This window comes from Rhinatrema bivittatum, chromosome 8, assembly GCF_901001135.1.
Source record: "Rhinatrema bivittatum chromosome 8, aRhiBiv1.1, whole genome shotgun sequence".
NCBI lineage: Eukaryota > Metazoa > Chordata > Amphibia > Gymnophiona > Rhinatrematidae > Rhinatrema > Rhinatrema bivittatum.
Window position 1 is genome coordinate 129,448,185 of NC_042622.1, and position 22,065 is coordinate 129,470,249.

The window sequence follows — 22,065 nt, forward strand, 5'->3', positions numbered from 1 at the left end:
CTGTTGTTTAAACCTTGGACCTTTTGGAGAAGGCAACTTCTTGAACCCAAAGGACAAGGGCTGGAGACCTGTGAGCCTTTTTCTACTCCCTAGAAGAGTCAAGCACCAGTGAAAGCATAACATCAGCCACAGAGAGTTTTTTGAAAATAAAAAGGCATTCCCATTTTGTTTGTGGGGAGGGTTTTTGATCCACCCCTCCTCACTGGCACACGGGGCTGGGACAGCCAGTTTCCTGTCCGCTATAGACTTTTCTTTCTGAGAAGTCACAGACCAAGATCATGGATACCTTCCACAGGATCTCTGCCCAAAGGGACCAGGACACAGGCTGGATGATCGTGTTTAATATCTGTACTCAGGTAGGATTTTTCTGGGTCTAAGGGGAATTTCCACATGTAGGTTTTCCCTGGCCCCCTCTGGCAGTTTAATCAGATAGAACAAAAGTGTAAACTTAACCCCAGGACCCTGAGCGAAAGGACCATACCCAAAGAAAGATTAACAACTGTAAACCAGGCATCTGTAATATCAACCATTTGGATAAATTGGACTTTAACTTTAAAGTATCACTACATTTTTATTTTAACACTCAGTACTTTGTCCTGCCTGTATTTCTCAGGAACAGCATTAAAGTCACTAAGGAAGGAGCTAGAAACACACCACACACCACCACCTGGGCTGTAAGTTTAAGCTTTCTTCCACAAAAAGTACCCACCCCCTTGGGATGAAGAGAGAAAGGAAAAGCGCCAGCCAGAGCTGCCCCAGAGAAAAAAAACTTAGTTTGTGTGTTCTTGGAAAGTATCTCTCTCCAATAAAGGATTACACTTGGAACATTAGTTACCAGAGCAGCCACCTGAAAATGGATCTCTGCATCCAGTTCAGGATTTACCAGTTCAAAGCAGACTGTTTAGTTTGGTGCTATCTCGCTTCTGCTCCAAAGAAATGTTGGCCCTGTCAACCATGTAGTCTGCATTAGGTGAGCATGCAGTGATGGACCTTGTGGCATGGTCAGCAGGGTTCAGTTCAGTGGGAATGTAGTCCCATTGTTTTGGCCAGGTTGATTTTATGATATGTTCAATCCTGTGGGTCACATATACATGCCTCCTGTTCTGATTGTTTATGTAACCCAGTAGCCTTTTACTGTCAGTGTAAAATTTAACCATGGCAGGTTATAAGTTCTGTTTCATTAGTTCAGCAACTTCCACTGCTAACACTGCCCCATACAATTCAAGTCTTGGGATGGTGTGGCTAGTCTGTGAAGATAATTTAACCATACTAAGGATAAATCCCACATGGGGCGTACCTTCTCTAATATCTTCAAGTAGACCATTGCAGCTATGGTTTTCCCTGAGGCATCTGAAAAGACACAGATTTCCCTGTATTGTGCTGTAGTAAGCAAAACAGAGGTATACGTATATGGAATCTGGAACTGATCAAGAGCTTGTGGAGAAACTCTCCATGCCTCCCATTCCACTTGCTTGCTTAGGGGCAGCAGGCCTCCCATTCTCATGTCTCTGCTGAAAGCTCCCTTATCAAAGGCTTCCCTTGCATAGTGATTGAGGCTACAAAACAAGTGGATGATACAGGCTGTTCACTGTTGTTAGGATCCTACATCTGGTATATGGTTTTTCCTGGATTGATACCTGAAAGGTGAATGCGCCTTTCCTGAGATCCCAGCTGAGACCTAGGCTGTGCTGAATTGGTGGTGTGTCAACTTTTAGGTCTAGGTCCCTTAGATCCTTTGCATGGTCATCTGAAGGGAACACCTTCATTACCTTTGCACTGTTGGAAGCTATTTTGTGCACTCTTGAGTTAGGATGGCTAACATTTGTTGTGTCCTTGTCAGCAGGTCAATGGCTTCTTCCTCTGTAGGCATAGACTTGAGTCCATCATACATATAAAAGTCCCTTTCCACAAACACTCTCACATCTGTACCATATTAATTATTCCTTCTTGTGCTGTTCTTCTGAGTCCATAGGTAGCCACCACTGATGATGGACTTTTGCCAAAGTGAATCATCTCTTACCTCCAAGTTCTTCCAGCATAGCGTCCTGCTCCATGCAGCATCCAAGGGCTGTGTATAGTACTTCCTGCAACATGGAGCTCCTCTTATATGCCTTGCAGCCAGGACTTTCTGGGGTGCTGGTTAATGACATCACTTCCTGTCTAGACATATAAAGAAGTCCTCTGCAATCAGCCAGCATCTCAGCAACAGGTCCTCCTGTGCTAGTCATCGGTGCTACATTGCTACTGTTCCTGCTTTGTCCTGCCTTGCCTTGCCATGTTCCTGCCTTGACCAGCCGCTTGCCATATTCCTGCTTTGTCCAGCCTTGCTTCTGCCCTGCCCTGCCTTGCCTTGCCTCTCTGTCCTGCCTTGTTTTACTGTCCTGCTTCACTTTGCCTTGCCTTCCCAACAGCCTTTCTTTGGACTGTTTGTTGCTGACCTGGACTGTCTTCTGATCTTGCTTGATCTCTGCCTGTCTCGACCACTGCCTGGACACTGACCTTCCTAAATTTTCTGCCAGCCCTGACTCTTGCCTGTTCTTAATGCCACCTGAATTTTGCTGGCCATGAATCCAGCCGCCTTAGTCCTTTCTGATGACTCATTCCTCACACCCCACCAGAGAAGTCCTATCGGCCACTAGAATCTGTGGGCTCAACTCCAGGGGAGGGGCTAGCCAGGCAGAAGACCTTGTCTTGTGTGTCAGTTGCTGCCTGCTAGTGCCTAGTCTGTGTTTGAATGACTCAGGCTGTGTCAGCTTAGCAGCAGTCCAAGAACATCCCCCAGAACATGACAGATTGCTGAGTCCATGAGTTGAGGTGATCTCCTATGCCTCAGTTATTGCACAGTCTGGCCTATAGGATCCAGCAGAAACAAGGCCAGCTCGAGCATTTAACTGGCCCCTTGCAAGTCCTTGCCAACCACTTGGACAACCCACAGGCCACCAGTTCTCTAGTCCTGCCTCTTGTGATGGAGCCGCCCATGCAAGAACCCTTCCCTGCTCCTCGTCTCTCACCTACGCCTCACTATGATGGTGACCTCAAAGCCTGCTGGAGTTTTCTTAACCAATGCCTCATACAATTTAAATTACAGACCGCCAGCTTCTCTACTGACCGGGCCAAAGTGACTTATTATTTTGCTCCTGTTGTTACAATTCCTGCCCACAGACCCCATCCCGCGAGCAGACCTCTCCACCTACCTTGCTTCTGCCGCTCCTCTGAGGCCTAGTGCCACTGCCGGGACACCTCTTGTGGCTGGGAAGCCGCTGATATTCCTGCACTCGCGGCCTGGACTGCCGCGTTCGGAACCACCTAAGTGGCCAGGAGGCCGCCGCTGCTGCTGCACTCGCAGCCTGGACCATCGCGCCTATGCCATCCTTCACGGCAGGCCGACCCTGCCCGATGTCCTCCATCTTTGCGGCTGGAGCTGCCGCTGCTGATGCCACCCCTGCGGTGGGGAAGCCCCACCGGGATTTCCTTCTGCAGCCTGGAAGCTGCCCCCGGGCTCACCTCTCTTCGCGGCCTAATGCAGCTGTCAGAGCCTGCTCCTACTCACCATGCGGCAGGGACGCCACTGTCCATGGTGCTGCTCCTTCCTGTTTCCTGCCTCTAGGCGCCGGCGCGTGCCTCTTCTGGGTATTTAAAGGGCCCATGGCCGGATATGCCCCACGCCCCACCTGATGACAGTTTCCTGTTGTAACCCTATAAAAGGGCCCCTCTTCAGTCACTCCAGGCCTTTGGATCAGTTTGCACATTGTTGTGTTCTGTCAGCTGGTCCAGATTCTCCGAGGTCTTCATTGCATAGATGGCTTTGTGTTCAGTGATCTTTATGTTCCTGATCCTGATGTTTCTGGTCTCCTCATCTTGATGTTCTGGTCTCGTCCCTTGTCGGAATTCCTTAGTCTGTAGTTTGGGGTGTTTCCTGATGTTCCTGATGTTTGCAATCCTGCCCTGATGTTCCTGATATCCCATGATCCAGTCCTGACATCCGTGATGTTCCGTGATCCAGCCTTGATGTCCGGTACCTTTGGTTCCTTGATGTCCACCCTTCCTTGTTCGAAGCGCAAGCCTCTGGAGGGTAATCCTTGTTTGAAGCCAAGTCCTGTCTTGGTCCTGTGTCTTGAACTTTGCAGGCCCTCGGATTCCTTGTGTCTGCTCCGTCCATGTGTTGGACTCTGTTTGGTACCTCCAGCGGCAAAGTGTGGTCCGCGACCAGCCACAAACGGCTGTGTTGGGTGCGCCCCAGTGCAGGCCTCTCAGTTTCTGGGGACATGTCCTTCTCACTTGCTCCATTATGTCGTCTAGTCTGCCCCGCATCAAGCGTGGTCCGTGAACAGTCCCGCGGGTGGGCTGTGTAAGGCGCGCTGCGTTGCATCCTCAACTTAGTACTTGTCTTGATCTTGAACCCTGAACCTGAGTCTTCATCTCCTGAACCTTGATCCTGAGTCTTCGTCCAAGTACCTTCAACTTTGCCTGAGTCTTTGTCCAAGTACCTACGTCTTCACCTGAGTCTTTGTCCAAGTATCCATGTCTTGCCTGGCCTCCGTCTGGCCTGCCACTTCTTGCCATTACCCAGCGGCAGGTCTGAAAGGGCTTGGAATGATCGGAGAACTGTTCATCGACCACCATTGCATTGTTGGTCTTCTTGTAGCGTGCAGGTCCGGTGGAGGGTCAGTATCTTCAGCTTGTTCCCGTCCCGGATATTCCACCCCTTGTCTTTGCTCCAGCCTTGTTCCTGCTCCATCCGTGCTGGTACCAGCTCACCTCCCGTGGTGTGTCTTGGGGCTTCTCCCTGAGTCAGGCCGTGGCTCAAGGGCTCACATTCCTCTCCAGATGGATCGCGCTTCCAAGCTCCTGACCGGGCCTGAGGGTGTGCTCCGCAACAGTACCCGAAGGCCATAAGCTCGGTCCCGATGAGCGTGCTCTGCAACACCTGTCCAGCCAGGCATTGGCTTGGTCATCTTTCCTATGAAAGAGGAATGACATGATTCTTGCCAACCTTGCAGAGTTCCTAGCCCTATTTAGAAGATCTTTGATGAGCCAGGCCGATCCTTTTCAGCCACTGCTGATCTACTTTGTTTTGCACCAAGAATTCAAGATGGTGAGACAGTACATAGTCCAGTTCCACACTTTGGCTTCGGAGCTCCGGTGGGAAGAAGAAACCCAGACTGCTGTTTTCTGGCAGGGCCACTTGAATCTAATAAATAAATGAACTGATGAGCTGCGAAAAACCTTCCAATTTAGATGAGTTAATCTTCCTATGTATCAAGGTAGACTTACATTTCCAGGAAAGATCTTGAGAGTGGGAATCACTATAACAGTCCATACGCCTGGTACCAAAGTTCCAGAGACCAATAAAGCATCTGACCAGATGCTCTTGTCTATCTGCCATGGAAGAGGAGCCCATTCAGTTAGACCACTCTAGAATATCTAAGAAAGAAATATGTTGACGCAAGGCCCATAATCTCTGCCTCTACTGTACTGGTTCAGGGAACTTGAATTGCCCGGAAAAAGCGGGAAAACTCCAGAGCCTAGGGTTGGTTGGAGAGGCAACCCTAGGCATTTGCCCTCCCCTTCCTCTAAGTTGATGCTACCAGCATATCTGGAGGTGGACACTGGAGGAATTTTCACCCCAGCATTCATTGACTTCGGAGCCAATGAAAACTAAATCAAGGAAGCTCTAGTTCAACAACATTGCATTCTGATAATGTCCAATCATCATTTCCACCATGTATAGTGTGCCACTGCTGAGAAGTATTCAAGTTATCACTGTGCTCCTGATGCTCAAGGTGGGACTGCTACATCAGGCATTAATCTCCTTGTACATACCTCAAAAGTCCAAAACTCCCCTCATCTTGGAGCTGTCCTGGTTGCAGCAGCATACCCCCAACATTCATTGGCTCTCCGGTGACATCAGAACGTGGTGGGCCCACTTCTTCTATCAATGCCTGTCCAATTTCTTATGATACTGATATCTGACAATTTCTTAATTTTCTCTGGGCTTCTATGTGAGAATCACAGTCCACCTAGGTCTTTCACTTTCCTGAATTTTCTGAGGCAGGATTTCAGCCTCGTAGTTTCTGGAGAAAGAGTAGTGCTGTCTGTGCGCTTCGATGCTATCATGATACACTGTTTATTAGTCTGTGGCAGGGATGAAAGCTGACAGAAGGCACTGCTTAAAGTTCTGTTGTAAATCAACTGGATACTGGCTGAGAAGTCAAAGCGGTCAGTGGAACAGCGTATCTGGAGTCCATCCATGCTCTGCTCCTAGATTTGATTGTATGTCTGAAGTGTGGCCATGAAGGAGAGTCCTTGCTGTAGAGATGTAGCTACAGGTGTGAATCTGCTGTAGGAGCCTCTGGGCTACTGCTTCTTTACTAATCCTATGGTTTAATCCCTCATTTTACTGTTCTGCCTCCACTAAGGATTTCCTATGCACAACTTGAACAGATAGCTTAGCTCAGTCTTGACTCACAGACAGAGGAGGCTGCTTCTTCAACTCAAAACTTTATTAGTAAGTAAAACAAAATCTTACTTTGGAGATAACAGTCACCAGCGCAGTGTGGGCCACAGAAATAAAGACAGATAAAATGAGGATAATTCTGCAGGGCTGAGCTGACCAAAGATTACTAAAAAAACATGAGTAAAAGCACCCAGGATCCTCTGTTTCCAAGCCAGAGATTTACCCTTCAGAGCCAGCTGCACTGAATGCAGCAAAAGCTGTGAACATGCAGACAGTATAACAGAAACAAATAACTATGCAGAAAAAATCATGAACAGCAGCATTAGTAACAGAAAAAGAAACAGGCTGCTGTGGAAGTAGGACATTGTGAAAGCAAGACACGATGAATTAAAAGAAAACACCTGTGGAGGCAGGACAATTTCCCCCTTGCCTCTGAGACCAATTGAAAACAAGGCCACCTGTCTTATAACTCCCTTTACTCAGCAACATATTAAAACTAAAAGTTGACTGGAGTCAATAAATGTGCATGACAGATTGTAAAATGAGGATATATCTTGCCTGTCAGTTTTCTAGAAGATGGTGAGTCTGGCATATATAACCACACCAATTTATAAGAGAAAAGCATACAGTTTTATTATCTCAAATTTTTAAATGTTTTAGGAAATGTGTCCTAAAATACAAACACTCACACACACTCATTCACACTCTAAAACATCCCATCAGATACTATTGCCTTGTATCCCATCAGATACAAGGCAATACTATTGCCTTGTATCTGATGGGATGTTTTTAGAGTGTGAATGAGTGTGTGTGAGTGTTTGTATTTTAGGACACATTTCCTAAAACATTTAAAAATTTGAGATAATAGAACTGTATGCTTTTCTCTTATAAATTGGTGTGGTTATATATAGATAGAGAAAATAGTTCTGTTTCACCCAGTGTGTGCACCTGAGTCTGGCATATATACCAGTTTCTGTATTTTCAGGTTATATAGCACTGCCACAATGTTCTAAAGTGATAACAGATAAAGTCCTTTCCAATACATGCCTCAGTCACTGTTGAACAAATGTCAATGCAAACTCAGATCTACTCATCCCTCAGGTATAGTATATGGGGAATTCATATCTCATAAATGTAGTCCTTCAGAATAAGGAACTCAGAAAAAAAGATGTTTCTAATGGGTATATTCATTGGCAATTGGTATGGGATAAATTCCCTGATCTTGAAGTAGGTTAATGGGATTGACAGAGGCCCAGGCTGGACAAGGTCCGCACAGAGGACAGGGGAGAGCTATACGATTTTTAAGCCCCATGATCACTGACCTGCTCCACACTACATTCAACTAATCTGCACAGCAGAAAACTTTAACCTTTAACCTTTCCAAGAGTTCCTGCACTCGGGATCCAGTTCTCTCTATAGCTGCAGTCATTTTACATCCTTGATATATTGAAAAAGGAGGCAGGATATTGATTCTGGGCCACTTTCACCTCTAAGTGACTGGTTCAAATGCAGTTTAGGACGATAGTAACAGAAATTCACGGCCATCTGAAAGCTGTTACATAGCCTGTGTGAGTTGAGTTGGTTGCGTCAGTCCAGTTCCCAGCAGACAAGAGACCAGATCACAGGAAAAAAAAAAAAAAGCTCCTCTGTCACACTTGGCCCCAATATTATCAGTCTCTGCAGAGATTCCAAAGATTGCCTAGGCATGAGGACATTATTTTCTTGCCCTTAGAGGTGATCCCTCCAGAGCAGGTTTGATTTACCCTGGCAGAACTGTGTGGGAGAGGCTTGATAAAAAAAGAGAGCTGTGGTTTGTAGTCCAGCTCTATGGTCCCTAGAAAAACATATTTTTAGGAAAGGCGGTAAATGAGGAAACACCCCCACACACATATACCACCTTTTAAATGCTTTGGACCAGTGGAAATGCTTTTGCAGCGACAAAATCAATAAAAAGGAATATTTCTATGTGTTGTCACTGAGACAATAAGGGATGAAAACTTTCAGAGGAGGAGCAGCGTAGTCTGTGGCAGCAAAAAGGACACAGAGGCAGGTGGTGCCTTAGAGAACTGATTTATTGAGGCATGAGCTTCCGAGGAAGAGAGTCCATTTCATCCAGTGCAGTCATCTAATAATGAGAGATCAAAGGGCTGTCCTTCAAGACCCCTTAAAATCTTCCTCTTCAGAACTTTCAAATGCTGGCAGCTCCAGGTCTTGCCATGTGAATAGCCCGCAGGAAATAATTATGGGATGTTCTGCCATACCCCTCCACCAAAAAGATCAGGTGGGCTCTTTTGACCAAAATCATCTTAGGGGTTTTTTGCACGTCTGTATTGATCCCACTTAATACCTGACCAGATTAAAATCAATGAAACTTGAAACATGCCCCAAAACCTACTTAAAAACAAATGTTGATCTCCATTCTGCAGAGCACTTTGGTATTTGTGTGATGCATTGCATGTTTTAATGTAATAAAACATTATTTTACCTGTTCTGGGACTCTGTCCGTCTGTTGCTTAAGGATCCTCTTGAAAGCAGAGCTTTATTGATTCATCCTGCATACCTAATGGAAAGGGTAAATAAAAAAAAAATGTAAAAAACAAAGAGAAGCAATGCAGACAAGGCCCCAAGCAGTTCTTTTGTCTAATGCGGGAGAAGCCTTGTGATCTGCCATGCTTTATCAGGGTTCTACTGAGCCATTACTTGGCTTAAAGCATAAAACATAAGAAGTCCCATGCTAGATCAGACCAAGGTCCATTGAGCCCAGTATTCTGTGTCTGACAGTGGCCAGTCTGGGTCTCAAGCACCGGCCAGATCTCCAATAGTTGATTTGTTTCTTGTATCTCACTCCTAGGGATAAGCACTGGCTTTCCCAGGTCTACCTAGATAATAAGGAACAGATTCCATAGCTTGATTGTGTACTGAGTGAAAAAATATATTCCAAATTCATCAAAAAGGAGGTTATTTTTAGATTTTAGTTTGTTGTGGTATTGTTTCTATTTTTATTGTATTGTTAGGTTATGATTGTTAATTTTATCTTGTGATGTTGGTTATTTATTGTTTTGTTTGATTGTGTAGTACAGGGATGGCAAATTCCAGTCCTTAAGTGCCACAAACAGGCCAGGTTTTCAGGATATCCGCAATGAGCATGCATGAGAAAGATTTGCGCCCAATGGAGGCAGTGCATGCAGATCTTTCTCATGTGTATTCATTGTGGATATTCTGAAAACCTGGCCTGTTTACGGCCCTTGAGGACTGGAGTTCACCATCCCTAGTGTAGTATGTAATTGCTCATATGTTTTTATTGCATTTATCTAGTTTGTACGTCACCATGGGCATTTTTGGCTTTCTATATGGAAGGAAGAGATGAGAATGGTAGGAGCACTGGATGGCTGGCGCCATTTTTAAAGATGGCGGCGCCATTTTTAAAGATGGCGCCGGCCATCCAGTGCTCCTACCATGTGACAGGGGCCGGTCAATGGCACGGATACCCTGTCACATGGTAAGGGCAAAGGGCCATTGGCGCCATTTTTATTAGTGGCAGCCAACGGCCCGAGAGCGGGAGATCACTCCCGGGACCCCCACTGGACCACCAGGTACCCGTAAAAAGTTTTTTGGCGGGTCGGGAGGGTGGGGGAAGCTAAGGGATTCGTTTTAAAGGGTCAGGGTAGGTTTTTTGTTTATCGGCTCGGGTGCAGCCGATAAACAAAACCGCGATCGGGCCGGATGAAAAAGAAAACACGATGTGAATCCGAACCTGAATCCGAACCGATTCCGGTTCCGATTCACATCTCTACTATTAATTGCATCAGTAGCATGGGATCTTCTTAGTGTTTGGGTAATTGCCAGGTTCTTGTGGCCTGGTTTGGCCTCTGTTGGAAACAGGATGCTGGGCTTGATGGACCCTTGGTCTGACCCAGCATGGCAATTTCTTATGCTCTTATATAGTATCCTAGTGTTAGTTGCCACAGAGTATTTTTCTAGGGAAATCTTTTGCTCTGGCATGTAAGTTTGTGATGGATCATTTGTGATTAGACATTCTGTACAGTTTTCTTTCCTTTGCCCTTATGCCCTTTGTCAATAACTCCTATATCGCCTGCTTTTCCTGCCTTTCAGCCTGTATTTTACCGAGGGTTAGCTGGTTCTCAGGTGACACTTAGCAGTGTGGTGAATCAGACATGGGTCATGTTGGAAGAACATGCTCGCCACTTGCTCAATGAACAAGAAAGATCCACCATGAGTTACTACCTGGATGAATACAAAGAGAATCACATTCCTGTAGATGCTCTGGTCATGGCGCTCTTCGAGCTGTTGAACACTCATGCCAAGGTAGGAGATGCCAGCATTCCAAGAAAAAAAATACATTGTCAGATACAAATAGGTTAGAGATTGTATGAACCCCTAGAATGGCCACAAGTATATGATTTGCTAAAGGCGTGCTTTGATTCTGTGTGTACAGCCAAGATCTTTAATGCCTTTAGTGAGTGATCTAGACCCATCAAAGTTGGAGCACTTCTATAATGATTAGTGACATCAAAGGGATAGTGTTGCTTGTGTTTTTCTTGCTTTTGTTTTTCTTGCTTTTGGTTTCTGTGTAGTAGTAGCAAACCTCTCCAGCAACATTTGTCTGGGAGAGTCCAAACCCACAAGATCTGTAAAGCTAAGCAGCATTGGGTCTGGCTAGTAGCTGCAGGGGGGATTTACTAGGGAAAACTAAGTGTTGTGGGCTATAGAAGGTAATGGTAAACCTCAGATGTATGCTGCCAGGACAAGGTCACCAATACCAGGTGGGGATGTGATCACCTAATCCTTGATACGTAGAAAGAGGATAGGAACAACAAAAACTATGGCCAATCTGTCCTATGAACTTTCAGAGAAAGATTTTCATTTCTAGCAGAAGCAGGCCAAAAAGGATGCAAGTAAATTTGCTGATAGAATTTCCCCATAAGTTCAACGCTCATTGCTTTGATGGCAGGTGGGGGGAGGGGGGAAGGGATATTGGATGCTGAAGACAGCCAACGCTGGGCCCTGACTTTTACGGTCTGGGGTAATGATACGATGACATCAGGGATAAAGCACAGGGCTGCTTCTACGGCCAAGTCCAAAAGGAAAGCATGTTCAAGCGGCATTGTCTGAATTATCAAGAAGGCTGCTCACCTTGTAAAAACATTGCTAGCAGCAATTTTGTTAAGGTTTGACAGTTCCTTGGTTTTGATTGTAAATATTGCTACCCTTATAACATAAGTCATGGGGGTAACCTGGACAGAGTGACAGTTACTACCCTTACCAGAAACATGGGGTGTCCTGCAAGGAGCGGCAGTTACTACCGTAAAAAACTTGCTGGGCAGACTGAATAGACCATTTGGTCTTTTTCTGCCGATAACACTATGTTACTTTATTTAATTTTCTGCAACATTCGCAGGAAATAATTATGCCACCAAACACTTCAAAAAGCTCTGTGGGACTTTATCCCAAAAGGGCTAAATTTAAAAACCTGGTGAAAGTTCCGGTGTGTTTTCAGGAAGATGTTGCTTGCATGAATATTGCCTTTAGCAATTTTTTTCCCCATCCAGAAATTGAACAAATGAAATCCTTGGGTAACAGATGCACTATCTTTCACACATTTTTCTTGCCCTATTTCTCCCCTTAATTTGATGGGGTCTCTTTGGGGTGTGGGGGGGGGACCCAGTTTGTTCAGTCTTACCTGCTCCCCAGCTGATCAAGCCCAACTGTTTCTTTTCTTTCCAGTTCTCACTTCTTTCGGAGGTGAGGGGAGTGATATTTCCTCAGGACCTTGATCGCTTCGATAATCTGGTTCTGAAACGGGAGATCGAATCCATGAAAGCGCGGCAGCAGCCCAGCAAAGGCGCTGGTGCCAGCACCGATTCCTATTCCATGATGTCTTTCAGTGACACGGCGTCCTCCTCGAGCAGCCATGCCACATCCACCACTGTGGGCTCGGCGCGGGTAAGTACCGTGATGAATTTTCTCTTGGCTACTCTTGATACTTTACTGGTGGGCTGCCTTTGTACATACTGAGAAGTCCAATAAAAATCTAATGCTCCCGGCTTCTCCTGATGACCCCCCCTCTTTCCATATGACCATTCAGTGGCAATGTCACGTGTAATAGGCACGTCCTGAAGAGATAGGCCGAGTCGGTCCTGATCTGCTGGTATCTCTCCTCAAGGCCCGTTCTGATCAGGCATTCTGCTGTACCCATAGGGGAAGCAGGAGTACGTGTATTGGACTGGCTCAGCACCAGGCGGTTAGGGCTTCTGTTCCCACCCCTGTCCGTTTCACGGGCCATAGCAGGAGAAAGAAGGAGAGTCGAGAAAGGATGGGGGAGGGGAAGAGGTGGAGAATGGATAGAGAAGAAATCAGGGAATGAAAGAGATTTAGCCTATGAGAGAGGAAATAGGGTGGCAGATGGTAAGAGAAGAAAACATTGGGGCAGAGAACGAAACATGAAAGGAGTGAGTTGTCCCTCCTTGTCCTATTTTCACCTGCGTGGGCCTGGAAGCCTTGGCTTGAGTGAGTTGTGCCTCACATGCTGCTGCCTCCCTCCCGCACCCTGCTGCTGAGCCAAGCTACTTGTCCCCATCTGTATTCAGCCACAGCTCTCACTCCATCTTCGCTAAGCGGCACCGTTACAGGATCTAAGGGACTTTTTTTTGCACACAATTTAATTAAGTTATCCTAATCATCAGCAAGTGTGCAGCAGCACAAACCCCCCAAATTAATTTCCCAGTCATAAAATCGGTTTCAGTGTATGTTTATTAACCGCCTTTACGCATTAAAACCTCTATTAAAAGCAGAACGTTCCCTGGCAGGCAGCCGGCAGAGGAGGGGAGCAAGCAGGGATGGGATGGCAGGTCAGGCTGCAGTTTTTTGGGTAGCACCACATAAAAACCTTATGGAGATGGCTCTGTTTGGATATGAAGGAGGTGTCCCCCCCACCCCAACCTAAAAAGCAGCTGAAGAGATAAACCCTCCCCCCCCCCTCCCCCCAACTCAGGATGCTGCAGGCCATTTTCTGGGCTCAGCTGGGCCCTCTCACCCTTTACCACTGTGGGAAAGCCCCGAGCTGACTGGCAGCCCTCTGCACGTAGTGGGAGCTCTGTACAGGTTGAAGCAGGCTGGATGCTGCTTAGCAGGAAATTAACCTTTTCCTGTAACAAATTTAGTCAGCCGTGTATTTTTTCATGGACCATGAAACCATTTCTTCTTCATTTCCCTCTCAAAAGCTTTTTAGTGGTGAAGAGGCGTGTACGTGTAGGCTGGAAAAGTGGTGAAAAGGCCAAGAAGGAAATATTATGGGGGCAGGGAAGGAGGGAACCATCCTTTGGCTGCCATGTATATTGAGAACAACCCCCGGCATCTGGGCCATCTCCAGCCTGCCCCTCTGCTGACAGGATAGCTGACTCTGAGCAGAACTCTTCTGGGTATATTTTAGGCCTCCATGCTGGCGTTCACCCGTGTGGCATGAAAGAACTAAAATACTGTTGTGGATCATTTCCATCCATCCTGCCTAACGTTTAGTTTTCTTTTGTGTTCTGCTCTGCCTTTCCATTCCCAGGAGCGGCTCCTGTGGTTAATAGACCTTATTGAGGTATGGCCTTTATCCTGCTGGGGGGGTGGGGGTTGTGATGCTGAGTGCCATGGTTTCCACAGTAAAGTCCAGGGAGTGTGTTTGTGTAGGATCGGAAAGGCACGATGAGCTTGTCTGCTGCCAAATGCCTGAAACTGATCTCTCCCACCTACCTTGTGCTTCTGTTTCTCAATGAAAGCATCTGAATAGATCAGATCTATTTCTGGAGCGTCGTTTCTGAGTCACTTCACGCTCTGTGTGCGGGTTGCGCTTCCTTTCTGTTTAATCTCTTGCACTTATCTCATGCACGTAGCCTTTCTGAGGATTTCTCTTCTGCATGTGTCTGCTTCCTTTCCCCTGTCCTTTCTTCCATCTGCTCTCCCTCTTCATTCATACATCCTTGCCCACACACATGTGAGCCTTAAGGGGACCAAAGGTGACGGACCACACACAGTTACCGCGTGGTGGCTCTATACATGAGTGTATGTCGGTGTGTATCGATGCAAAGATGAATGGATGAAGATATGAGATATAACTGAGCTGACCTTATGTACAAAGCATAAGACTGAGAGATTGCCCTTACACCCACAGAATGCACACACTTCTTGGTAAATTCAGTGAAATTTGGTTCAGCTACATTCAGGCCACCAGTGCACTTTGCTTAAAAATTAAAATAAGAAGGAACTGATGACCTTACACCAAAATTCCTGTACAACAAAAAGTACAGGAATTTGAAATGAAATGTTAAATTCCCTAATTAGCTTTAATTTCTGGGGTACATTGGGGGTTAATTTCCTTTTTTTTCTTCTTTTGGTTTTGGCCTGAATTGGCAGCAAGCAAATTTTGGTTTTACCAGAAGTTAGATGACCCAACAGTCCTATCTGCCAATGGAAGAAAAGTATTTTGCAGGCCAATTGCAGCTACAAAACCTGTCAGAGGTTGTGTCTCGCTCTTGTAAAAAGAACCGCATTGAGAAAGAGTAACTTTGAGATAAAAAGTCCACAGTAAGAAAAGAAAATGCTGCAGAACCGTATTGAAGAATTGGAGCACCATCCACACACTTCAGTAGTGCACTTCTAGTGACTTCCCATTACAGTGAGACCCCCTCATTCCAACACTGTCGCCCAGCATCCCTTAAATCTGTTCTGCACTCCCTGTCACCTACCCCTGCAATGAGACTTCCTACCCCAACACTGTTGCCCAGTATCCCCTAGGTCTGAGCTGCACTTCCTGTGACCTACCCCTGCAATGAGACTTCCTACCCCAACACTGTCACCAGGGGCGGATTGTAGGAAAATAATGGCCTGGGGGATTTTTCTCCATCTGGCCCATGGGTACCCAATTACATATACAATATAATTTACATATATATGTACACACCCCTATATTTCGGCATGGTCCTCCCGTATCAACATAGTACTATTTCCCAACACTCAAAGAATAACAACCCCACCTATGAAAAAGAATACCACAAATATTACACCAGAATCTAAAATATCAATACACTTCCTATCAGGAAAACAGAGCAGGCCAAGCTACTACAGATCCCTACAGAGAAACCACATGCTAAAAGAATGCTTCATCTCAGTCTTTGCATGCAGAACACAAACTCTCACCAAATACAGAATAAAGCCACATAAAGTATAAATAGAAATGTGCAGACAAAAACTAAACTGTAAAATGTATCACGCCAGACTCTATACAGTGCAACAATGGAAAAACAAAAATGTCACCATTCTTCATGAAACAATCAATAAAATCAAGATATATAAATCATGAATCATAATATCATACTAATAAAATAATTTCAAAACAGCTGATGAATAGAATATCCAATAATTAAAGACTCAAGCAAATTTTGAAACCTTTACCAAATACCAATAAAATATTTCAAACAGAAGACATCACACACTACACAATAATTAAAATGGTAGTCAGTCAAGAAAAATGAATTTAAAAAGTCACCTTTACTTACCCTCTCCAGCAGTTCTCCTACTCCTTTCCCTTGCAGGCCACACCAGAAGCAGCAGTAGCTGCTGAAGCTGTCCTCACCGTCCTCTTCCTTAGGGACCACAACCAGTCTCTTCTCTCTCTCTCTCTCTCACTCACACACACACACACACACATACACACAGGTACACACATACCAGTCATCTCCCTGATCAGTCTCACACATACACACATCACCTCTCTGGCCAGGCTCTCTCAATCACACAATGCTCTCGCTCCCTCTTACTTACACACAGGATTTCAATCACACACATGCTCTCTCTATTTCACTTACACACAAGCTCTCAATCACACACATGTTCTATCTCACTTACAAACAGGCTCAATCACACACATGCCCTCTCTTTCACAGCCACAAGCCAGCCAAAAACATGCTCCATCTCTCTCGCACACACACATTGACACACACAAGCACCGTCCCTGATTCACATATACACCACACACATACAGAAGCACCTTCCCTGTAGCATACAGAAGCACCATTCCTTTCTCACATACACACAAACATACACAGAAGCACCATTCCTTTCTCACATACACACAAACACACACAGAAGCACCATTCCTTTCTCACATACACACACACACACACACAGAAGCACCATTCCTTTCTCACATACACACACACTCAGAAGCACCCTTCTGATCTAAGGCCCCCAGCTGAACAGCTGGTCTCCAGCGGCAGTTAGCAGCACCAGTGTTCATTTCTTCAGCCCCCGCCGGCTTGGTCTCCGGCGGGGGCTGGCTGGGCGGTGCCCATCTTCATTTTTTCGGCCCCCGCCAGCTTGGTCTCTGGCGGGGGCTGGCTGGGAGGCGCTGAGGCTGAGGCTGGGCTGAGGAAGATACTGCAGTGCAGGCTGCAAGAGACCATTAGCGACGTGGTCGAGACCATGTGACCAGTTAGACCGGCATCCCCCGATAGGCCAATCCGCCCCTGACTGTCACCCAGCATCCCCTGGCATTGTGCTGCACTCCCTGTGACCTGTCCCTGCAGTAAGACTTCCTACCCCAATACTGTCACCCAGCAACCCCTGTGACTGTACTGCACTCCCTGTGATCTACCCCTGCAATGAGACTTCCTACCCCAATACTGTCACCCAGCATCCCCTGGGACTGTGCCGCACTCCCCGTGACCTTCCCCTGCAGTGAGACTTCCTACCCCAATACTGTCACCCAGCATCCCCTGGGACTGTGCTGCACTCCCTGTGACCTACCCCTGCAGTGAGACTTCCTACCCCAATACTGTCACCCAGCATCCCCTGGGACTGTACTGCACTCCCTGTGATCTACCCCTGCAGTGAGACTTCCTACCCCAATACTGTCACTCAGCATCCCCAGGGACTGTGCTGCACTCCATGCAACTCATCCTGCAATGAAACCTCCACTCTAGCCATTGCCAACATTACTCCTTGTGACTTCACCCCAATACTTTCATCCAGCACCCCCTGCGATCTGGCCATTGAATTAAACCTTTCAGTCTCTTCCACTGCTACTCCCAACACTTTGTGACTTACCTCCGCAAATTTCTTTTTAATAACTGTGTGTTATGTAGGTCTGAGGAATGCAATAAAGTTCAGCCTTGCTATGGAATTTCTTTTTGTTTGATTCTGTGATGTTTCTCCCATCATGTACTATTGTTTTGTGTCAGTATTATGAATGTGTGTGCACCAGCCAGCTGGCAGTGCAACCAAATGTTTCATTTCCCATTAAAAGACCATCTTCTTAGTGTTTCTGGAAGTGTTAAGATAAACGCGGTAGCCATCAGAATGCTCAGGGTTGCTCACAAAAGCAACCCTGAGCATTCTGATAGTGGCCACCATTTAAAGAGGCTTTTGTTACATCTGCAACTCAGAAACAGCTGTTCAAGTCCAGGGCCTTGGGCAAAACCAGGATTTGCCCCCCTTAGCTAAAGATTCAGGAGCCAATGCAATAAACCGTGCGGAAAAACATGCGTCCAATCTGGCTGCCTGTTTTTTTTTAACGTGTGCACAACCATATCTCCTGGGCGCTCGATGCAGTACGGTAACGAGTTGCTGTATTAAAAAGGATGCGCTAGGAATCAATTGGGATCCCTAGCATGTCCTTGGCATTGGGTGCCCAGGAGATGTGGCTGTGTGCACAGCCACGGGTTAGGAAAACGGACGCTGGTAAATTGAGAGTCCGTTTCCCTAAGCTGGCCACCCTCAAGACTTTTTTTTTTTTCTTCAATGTTGCTGCTTTCTGTGGTTCCTCCTACTTAGTATTGCGATGATACTAAAAGTAGGGGGAAACCACAGAAAGCAAATTTAACGCCAGCTCTGGAGCTGGCGTTAAATTTGCCGGGTTAAAAAGGACACCAGCTTTTTATGTTTTGCATCAGGGTAATAGCTAATAGCAGTATGTGATGAGCGCTGTTAGCTACGTACATTTTAGACGCACTAATCCCCTTATTGCATCGGATGTTAGCCTAGCTGGTTAAACTGTATGCTAGCCTGAGCACACAATATTGCATCACACCCTCAGTAAGCTAACAGAGAGTTTCTCCTGTAGTTATGTGACTGTGGGCTAATTGTCCAAAACACCTCTCCAAGCTTCAGAATGTTTGTGACTGAGGACTAATCTTCAGAATCTCCTGCCCAACCTCAGACTATGTGATTGAGGACCAATCCCCAGAAACTCCTGCCCATCCTCAGACTATGTGATTGAGGGCTAATCCCAGAAACTCCTGCCCATCCTCAGACTATGTGATTGAGGGCTAATCCCCAGAAACTCCTGCCCATCCTCAGACTATGATTGAGGGCTCTTCTCCTGCTCAGCCCCAGGCTATGATTGAGGGCTCTTCTCCTGCTCAGCCCCAGACTGTGTGATTTAGGGGGGGGGGTTTTCTCTGCTCTCTTTGATCTTTCTCTCTCTGCTCAGTAAAACAATGCTCTACATCCCACTGTTTGCAATTCTAAGCAAATCTCCTGGAAATTACCATTTCTATTTATAGTCCAGTAAAGCCTGTTTATTTTATAACTCATTATATCAGCACCTCTGTTCTTCCAGGAGATATGAGCCCTTTTCTCACATCCTTTACCGGAAATATCTTCAGTGCCTATTTCTGGATCTGTCTGATTTAAAGGACTGATGCTCCTAACATTGTTGGAGCCAGCTGAGAACAGCAGATATAATAGCACATTAATTGCCCCCATGGGGCGGCTTGGGCTGCCTTGTTCTGGGTGGCCAGGATTCAAATCAAATCAAAGATCTCTTACTGGCAGTGACCCAGGGGGAGGCAGAAGTCTATATTATAAGAACAATCACAATTCAGCTGCGTGAGCCAAATACACATGAGCTTCCCCTGGCAAAGAGAGCAGTCAGAGCCTTTCTGCCAGGGTGTGAAAGAAACGACTTTACAATCCCATTGCAGGCAGCCAGAAGGGGCCTCTAACAAGCCCTGCAAGGAAGAGAACCCATGTTGGCAAGCGGCACTGGAAGGGGGGGGGGGGGGCGTGCTGAGAGGGAGTGGGGAGGAAGGTAGAAAGCCCCTAGAAAAGGAGGCGTCCATGAAGCTTTATTCCAGGAGATTACTGCTTGTTCCCCCATTCAGCACCCGCCTGCTGTCACACTCTGAACTTTCCACCTACCTCGGCAATGTGCTTGGCACAGATTGCACTAATTGAGGAGAGAAAGCTGAATTTGATTTCCTGACTGTCTTCAGATGGGCATCCTCTTGCCACACTGAGACAGAGAGAGAGAGAACGAACATGGAGGAGGAAGTTTGCTACCTGGGGCATTCTAACTCTTGCTTGGATTCCTTCTGAGCCAAAATTAAGAGGGAGATTTGGAGGGTGATGCATTTATCTACCCTTACAGTGCCCAGGTGGCTGGCCACTTTTATTCGTATATGTTTCAGCCAAACATAAAGGGTGGTGAGTTGGTAGCTCCGAATGTCCCAGAGCTTCTCTTTCTCGCCTGGGTGTGTGCATGCATCTCTCCTCGCTTCACCTTTTGCCTCCATCTGGGTTTGTTGTTCTCTGCTTTCTTGGATTTTCATTCTCCCTCATGCAGTGGGATCAGACACCCATTGTCACTTAAAGACTCCCTACCCACCCTGAGCCTTCACCGCCTCTCAGAATGGTTGCTCAGTGTCACCAGGGAGAGACTGAGACATTTCTGGTTTGGTTTGCACCCACAGCATCTGTGGACTTGCGGTTTTGCCTGTCTGAAGCAAAGAATGGAACCACAAGGCCATAGGTGCAATGGGGCAAAACCAGAAGTGGATGAGGCTCTCTTGTTGACATGGAGCTGTCGGACAGCCCCAGCCTTGCTCCTTAGCAGTGTCCTTGGATATCGAGTGCTGCACCCAGGGTTCCTGCCGCCCTCTCCATGGCTTTTGTCACCCCCTCAGCCATGTGTTTTGTATGCACAGTGCCACTCTACCGTATAGCAGACAGAAAGATGTTGACAACATTTCGTCCTGCATGCAAAGGGCATCCCTGCCGCCTCTAATGAGAGCTGTGTGGACATGCACTCTCCGCGCCTGGGCTGCAGATTAACACTCTCGCCCTCTATTTACTTTCCTCCTGTCCTTGCAGATTTAATAAACACAAGTAATTTCATTTCTGCTTCTCCCCACCCCTCCCACCATCTTTGTAGCGTTCCACAGAATATTTTGACTCTTTGCAAAGTCATTATGTTGATAATTACAAGGGAACGCATCTGGTGCCTGTTAGCATAGCGGCAACGCTCTGGGAGCAGCAGCATACCTGGGAACCTTTGAGCTGTGGTCACCCTGAGATTGCTGTTGATTAGCAGAGGGTGGGGTGGGGGGGGAGGGGGAAGGAATGGAATATGCATCAGTTTTCTCTCTTCCACCCCTCCCCCACCCAGCTAATCTACACTTTTTTCTCCCACCCATCACCATCACTTGGCCCCCCTCCAGAGACAACCCAGCATACTTCCCCTTCATCTCTCCCTACTACTACGTAACATGTTTGTAGCGCTACACCACATACGTAGCACTGTACAACCATATAAAAAGACAGTTCCTGTTCTATAGAGCTTACAATCAAATAAGACAAACATATAGGACAGGAGACTTGGGGCATTTCCCTGACCCCAGCACTGTCTTTGCTCCCTGCCCCTCCATGACTTATGCATCTTCACTCTACCCTTAGCTGAGTGAGTCCCCAAGACCTGCAATCACAGCTGCAGACTGAGCTTTGTCTGTGTTGCAGCCCCTCTCCAGTTTCTCCCCACTTGCTGCTTGCAGTGTCTACTCCAGGCTCGCCCCATTTCTCCTATCCTCTGCAGGTTTACTGAGGAAGGGGAGTGGCTGAGTTGTATACAGAGAGTCCCTGAGATTTCTGGTGTTTCCCCTGAGACCCTGCAACTGATGCAAGTTTCCTGAGTCTCGGTGAAATCCTGAGAGTTCCCGGTTATGAGCAGCAGGATAGAGACTGCGGAGGAGAGGGAGCAGGCAGAGGGACTGGACAGGGATAGATTTAGGCACAGGTGCATGCCTAGGGCAGCAAATTTCAAAGGTATCCAAAAACTAGGACCCCACCCCGACACACTCTCCAGTCCCTGAGGGGTCACCCTCATTCTCCAGTCTCTAAGAGGGAACTGGGCCCCTAACCCCCAAGTCCTGTCTATAAATGCTGTAATCCCAAACCCAGCCCTGGGAATGCAAGCCCAAGAAAGTGCCACTCAAGATACAGGGCTCTGGCAAAGAGGCTGTTTCACCTTAAGCCTCCTTTCTGATGGGAGGTTGATGGTATGAAGGGTGATCATTAAAATCATGATTTGGGGGAGAGAGAACAAAAGAACACAAGAAGTGCCATGCTGAGTCAGCCCAAAGATCCATACAGCCCAGCATCCTGTCTCCAACAATAGTTAGTCTGGGTCACAAGTACTTGGCAGATCCCAAAGAATAACCTCAGTCCTTGTTGCTCACTCCCAGGGACATCGATGGCTTTCCCAAGCCTACCTGGCTAATAATGCTTTGTGGACTTTTCCTCCAGGAACTTGTCCAAACCTCATTTTAAAC

At 46.7% G+C, this 22,065-nt stretch overlaps 1 protein-coding gene across 2 annotated transcripts in view; it reads left to right on the top strand.

Annotated features, from left to right (window-relative positions):
* The window catches only part of WHRN (whirlin), a 235,156-nt gene that overhangs the window by 170,863 nt on the left and 42,228 nt on the right, over positions 1-22,065 (top strand). The window contains exons 6-8 of one of the 2 annotated variants that reach the window (XM_029613720.1): positions 10,571-10,783; positions 12,203-12,421; positions 14,031-14,063. In XM_029613720.1, coding sequence (XP_029469580.1) covers positions 10,571-10,783; positions 12,203-12,421; positions 14,031-14,063 — 465 coding nt within the window. The remainder of the gene's footprint in view (positions 1-10,570; positions 10,784-12,202; positions 12,422-14,030; positions 14,064-22,065) is intronic. The other variant, XM_029613721.1, reaches the window with a different exon arrangement.